At 33.4% G+C, this 5,000-nt stretch overlaps 1 protein-coding gene across 1 annotated transcript; it reads right to left on the reverse strand.

Moving 5' to 3' along the window:
* Positions 1-63: 63 nt before the first annotated feature.
* Positions 64-3,882, reverse strand: LOC137615325 (piggyBac transposable element-derived protein 4-like). Its single transcript, XM_068345098.1, has 3 exons — positions 3,603-3,882; positions 2,238-3,164; positions 64-101 (listed from the first exon to the last, which is right to left on the reverse strand). Exons 1-3 carry the CDS (start codon positions 3,880-3,882, stop codon positions 64-66), a joined length of 1,245 nt encoding a protein of 414 aa, XP_068201199.1.
* Between the last annotated feature and the right edge of the window lie 1,118 nt (positions 3,883-5,000).

A 5,000-nucleotide genomic window follows, 5' to 3' on the forward strand; every position in this document is an offset into this window, starting at 1 on the left:
ATTACTTGAGTATAAACATATTTCCGGTATTCCATATTTATTCATAACGCAATTAGGATCCATTCATATTTCATCTCGTAATTCCCTAAAGACGGGATGAGCTGCAAGTAAAATTGAATATTGGAATTATGAAACATTATTTATTTATTTTACATTTAAAAGGCGGAAGAAGAGATTGAATTATTCATGCAGTCCATTAACTCTTTTGTAATTTCATTTTATAGGAAAGCATGTTGAAAACAGGAATAAAGTGAATGGATGTGTAAAATTAAAATATCGAGTGTATGAGGGTCATGTGTTTTGTCAAAGATTTAGGAAATGTGGTTATTGGTATTTGTATAACTAAAGGATGTTTATATTCTCCTGACTGCTATTAATCACATTTGATCTTGAAACAACTATCTAAAATTCACTTAAGACTATTGCACAGCTCTCTCTCTCTCTCTCTCTCTCTGTCTCTGTCTCTGTCTCTCTCTCTCTCTCTCTCTCTCTCTCTCTCTCTCTCTCTCTCTCTCTCTCTCTCTCTCTCTCTCTCGTTCCAGATCCAAATCTAGAGCAAGCTAATCTCATAATTGCATGACTAGTAATATGGAGGGCGTTACAAAACTATGGCCTTATTTTATAAGGCAGATTTAAAAAAGAAAAAAAAAATTAGGGAGTCCGCAGACAACAATATATCATAGAGTTGTCGAAATAATATTTTTGACAGAAATGTATTTTTCATTCCAGTAGATTAAATAGTGGGAGAGCTTAAGTCAATGAAAGAGGATATTGGTTCTAACTCTCCAAGAGTGGGGTATTACCTCAAGATGATCTCAAGTTTTAAACTCATATCTTTCTGAAAGAGAGAAAATAAATTGAGGGAGGGGAGTAATAAAAGTTTAGATTAAAAAGTACTGTAGTGAGTTACGTATAGATACCTGTTCTTCCATTAATAATTCATTTGCTTAGGTCCTTCCCGCATTTGATCAAAAACTTGTCTATAAAAAAAAGTAGTTTTATTTTTAAAATGTTTCAAATGTAAAATTACTTCATTTGTTCAGCTCGTATAATCATCATTTATATCTACCTCTGTTGTAACATTGGATTGTCTTCAACAGAAAATTAATTCAATTTCAGACGAACTAAGTGGAATTTCTTGTAACTTTATCAAGCGCATCATTCAAATGCATTAGGGATGAATGAATCTACAAACATAATCAATCTAATCACTCTCTTCAATTCCATTAGCTTTGTTGGCTCCTTTGGTTCAGTTTATTTTCTTCACTGTACAGTTGGATACAGGAATTACTGGTACACCTCGCTCTGAGGAAATGCACCTTGTCAGACCCGTACTGAGCGGAGAGTTCCTGTATGTATCCTAGCCTACCACTGATGCCATCTCCCCCTAAATCCTCTGTTTTTGGTACAGTGACATGGTGCATATCCTAAGGAATTCCTATGTCAAACTATATCATTTAACACTAGAACGGCCGCTGATGGTTAACCCCCTAGAACGACCAAGCGGTCAAAATGACCGCACATGAATTTCCCCTGCAGTTAGTCTATTATTTTTTAATTTATAATTCCTAATTTATTTCTGGTAACTTTTGATCATTCTTGGATAATGAAAAACGGTTCATGAAATAAACAAGCTGTGTTTTATTTAAACCAATGCCATTGAAGGGTACAACTATTTTTGTTCAATAGGAAAACTCATTATTAAAGAATGAAATTAATAAAGATTACAATTGCTATAATAACTAAAAAGGCTGCTGAAATTTATATATCGACATGGATACAGACAAATCCATGTAGGTTCTATGCACAATATTCACATAAACCCTCTTACACATACATAAAAAACACACACATACACACACAAACATATATATACTGTATATATATATATATATATATATATATATATATATGTATACGTATATGTATACGTATACGTATACATACATATATATATATATATATATATATATATATATATATATATATATATATATATATATATATGTATACGTATATATATATATATATATATATATATATATATATATATATATATATATATATATATATATATATATATATATATATATATATATATATATATTATGTGTGTGTGCTTGTATATATTTCACTACAATCCTTACAATGTATGATTTACTGTTTACATTTTACACAAATGATTTTCTTGATGACAATGTTTGTACATTTCCCACATACAAACTTTTTGCACTTACAGCAGATTTCTGTTGTCTTATTCCCTCTACACTGTCTTATTTGGCATTGTTTCCTCTTGTTTGAGGTATTTGAAACATTTGCGTCAGCATAAGTATCAGCATCACTTTCACTGTTTCCTTCGGCATGAATGTTCTTGAAGGTTTTCTGAAGTTCTTCAGCTAACCGAAGAATAAAATCACGACGGGAAATTAGTTCACCTGTGACTTCTTTGTAGATAATCCAAGCATTGATACCAGAAAAATCTAATATATTATAAAAGACTTGGACAGGCCATCTTCGTGAAGCGGCTTTTGTAGTGTATAATCTTGCCATTTGATCCACGACATCAACTCCAAATTTCGAATTATTGTAGTAACTAATGGTGTCTGGAGTTCTCTTGGCATCATTTCCAATTTCTACCTTCTTATGGACTGTACTAAGTAAGAGAACATTTTTATTTTTCTTGCACTGATACACTGTCAAAGTGCACTGATTATGTTTTAGTATTTGTGAGCTGTACTGCTTGTCACGGGTATTTCTTATGGAAATTGGGATCTCCCTTCGTATACGGTTCACAGTCCCGACAAGGCTTGTATTTTTAGCAAGCAATTTTTCAGCTAACTTTACAGATGTGAAAAAGTTATCAGTGGTCACATTTCTCCCTTTCCCTGTATATGGTTCTGTGAGCTTGAGAACGACGTATTCCGAGAGTGGTTGGTTTGATGGACGACTCTCGTCTTTTCCAAGATAAGGGAATCCATTTAGAAGGTATTTTGATTTTGCGTCGGCCGCTAACCAAAATTTTATTCCAAACTTGTCAGGCTTACTGGCAATATATTGGGTAAAAGGACACCTGCATTTTGTTGGAAATAACTGCTCATCTACGGTTATATTTTCACTAGGCCTATAACAAGAAATACTGTTTTTGATGAATCTGTCCCAAACTTCTGAAATCATAGCAAATTTGTCAGTTTGCATTCGAATGGATCGTGATGATCGAATATCAAATCTTAGGAATTTCATAATTTCCTTGAAACGTGCTCTTGACATTGTCTCTCGGAAAAAGGGAGGCCCCCATTTTACTGACCAAAGGTTTTCAACAGATTGCCCTTTTGCAAGAACTCCTCTGGCATACATAATGCCTACAGTAGCATAAATCTCTTCAAATGATATGTTCCAAGTCTCATCATTCAATTTTATTCTCGCTTCAGTTTCTGTACACTTTTGTATGTGTTTGATAATGAAGTCATCTATCAATAATCTGAAAGAGCTCAGAACTTGTCCAGGAAAAACTTGACGTTTGGCAACGGATGTTGGTCCCGGTATTTCTCGTATTATGTTTTGGGCGGTAATTCTCCCGGCATTGACAAGATTCTGGTCAATACTTTCCCATCGTGTTCCATCCTTGCCAGTCAGAATAGTAGTAGAAGTTGTTTGCACATCTAGAGTATCTTCTGTGTTTGAAAAGGCAACAGTGCTTTGCAACTGTTCGTTTTCATTACCACTGTCGTCATGATAATCATCAGATTCAGATGAACTTTCTTGATTGGGGATATACTCGTATTCTTCATCTTCAGATATCGGATCTCCTTCAGACTCAGATTCAGATAGTGTCGACAAATATGTCACAATTTCATCATTCGACAGAGAGCGTTTGTTCGACATGTTTAGACTCTAGTACTTCAGAGGAAACTGACTGAATTTCAATAACACTCCGCCAGACTTACAGGCTCCGGGAATACACGCTGCCAAACGTTTTGACTGGGGCACCACCATAATTACCATTGTATTGTCGCCTAGCGGTCAAAATGACCGTTCGGTCGTTCTAGGTATTACCTAATATATCTCAAAGGATTATAGCATATTTTAATTTTCAATTATTATCAATATATATCATGAAAAGTTAGGAAAAGTCAATGAGTATGAAGTTTGTTGGGGAAAGATTATAATAGCTCTATGCATCCGAAAATCAAAATGCGGTCAAAATGACCGCTTGGTCGTTCTAGTGTTAAATTAACTAAGGGTCATTGCAACTATCTTCTGACCTGTAGCTGCATTTAATTTATATAATTCTTCTTTCATGTATTTTGTTATTCACCGCCCTTTTCTTAACGTAGTGAAACGAAAGGGTTATCTCGAAGTTACACTTATGATGAATGACTGTACATGACCCAGAACCTTGCTATATAGCCCAAAATTAGAGAGTTCAATCCAATAAATTTGCTTCATCCACGATTTGTTTTGCTTGATGATTATAGTGATTCATTTGTCTCTACCTGAAAGAGATGATTGAAATTAATTTCATAAAAAATATTATAAATGAAATATATGTAAAGGAAATGTGCCACAGAGAAATTCCCAATGAAGTTACAATCCTATACAATGTATTCTTACATATAACAAAATAAAATCTATTACGAATATAACCTCAACATGAAAACATGAAGCACTCACTATTACAGTCGGTTGAAATTCATCAATATATAGGCATTGATATTCCATTTATAAATGTGGTGACAGTAACTGGAATTTAATTAAGGACAAAGCTATATTAACTGTTTCTTTATTTGCTAATCAGAATCACTGTTTTAGCCAGAGCTCTGTAAGGAAGTTACTTCTATGAACGACTATATTTGATTGAACTAATGTGATTAATATTGAAAGCCTTAGTTATGAAGATCAAATAACTCATTTTTTCAATATATATGGAATACTAATAACAATTGTACAGCACAGTAGTTATCAATATTGCGTATGCCTTTAAAAAAAAAAAAAAGTGATGT

This window comes from Palaemon carinicauda, chromosome 2 (assembly GCF_036898095.1).
Source record: "Palaemon carinicauda isolate YSFRI2023 chromosome 2, ASM3689809v2, whole genome shotgun sequence".
Taxonomy (NCBI): domain Eukaryota; kingdom Metazoa; phylum Arthropoda; class Malacostraca; order Decapoda; family Palaemonidae; genus Palaemon; species Palaemon carinicauda.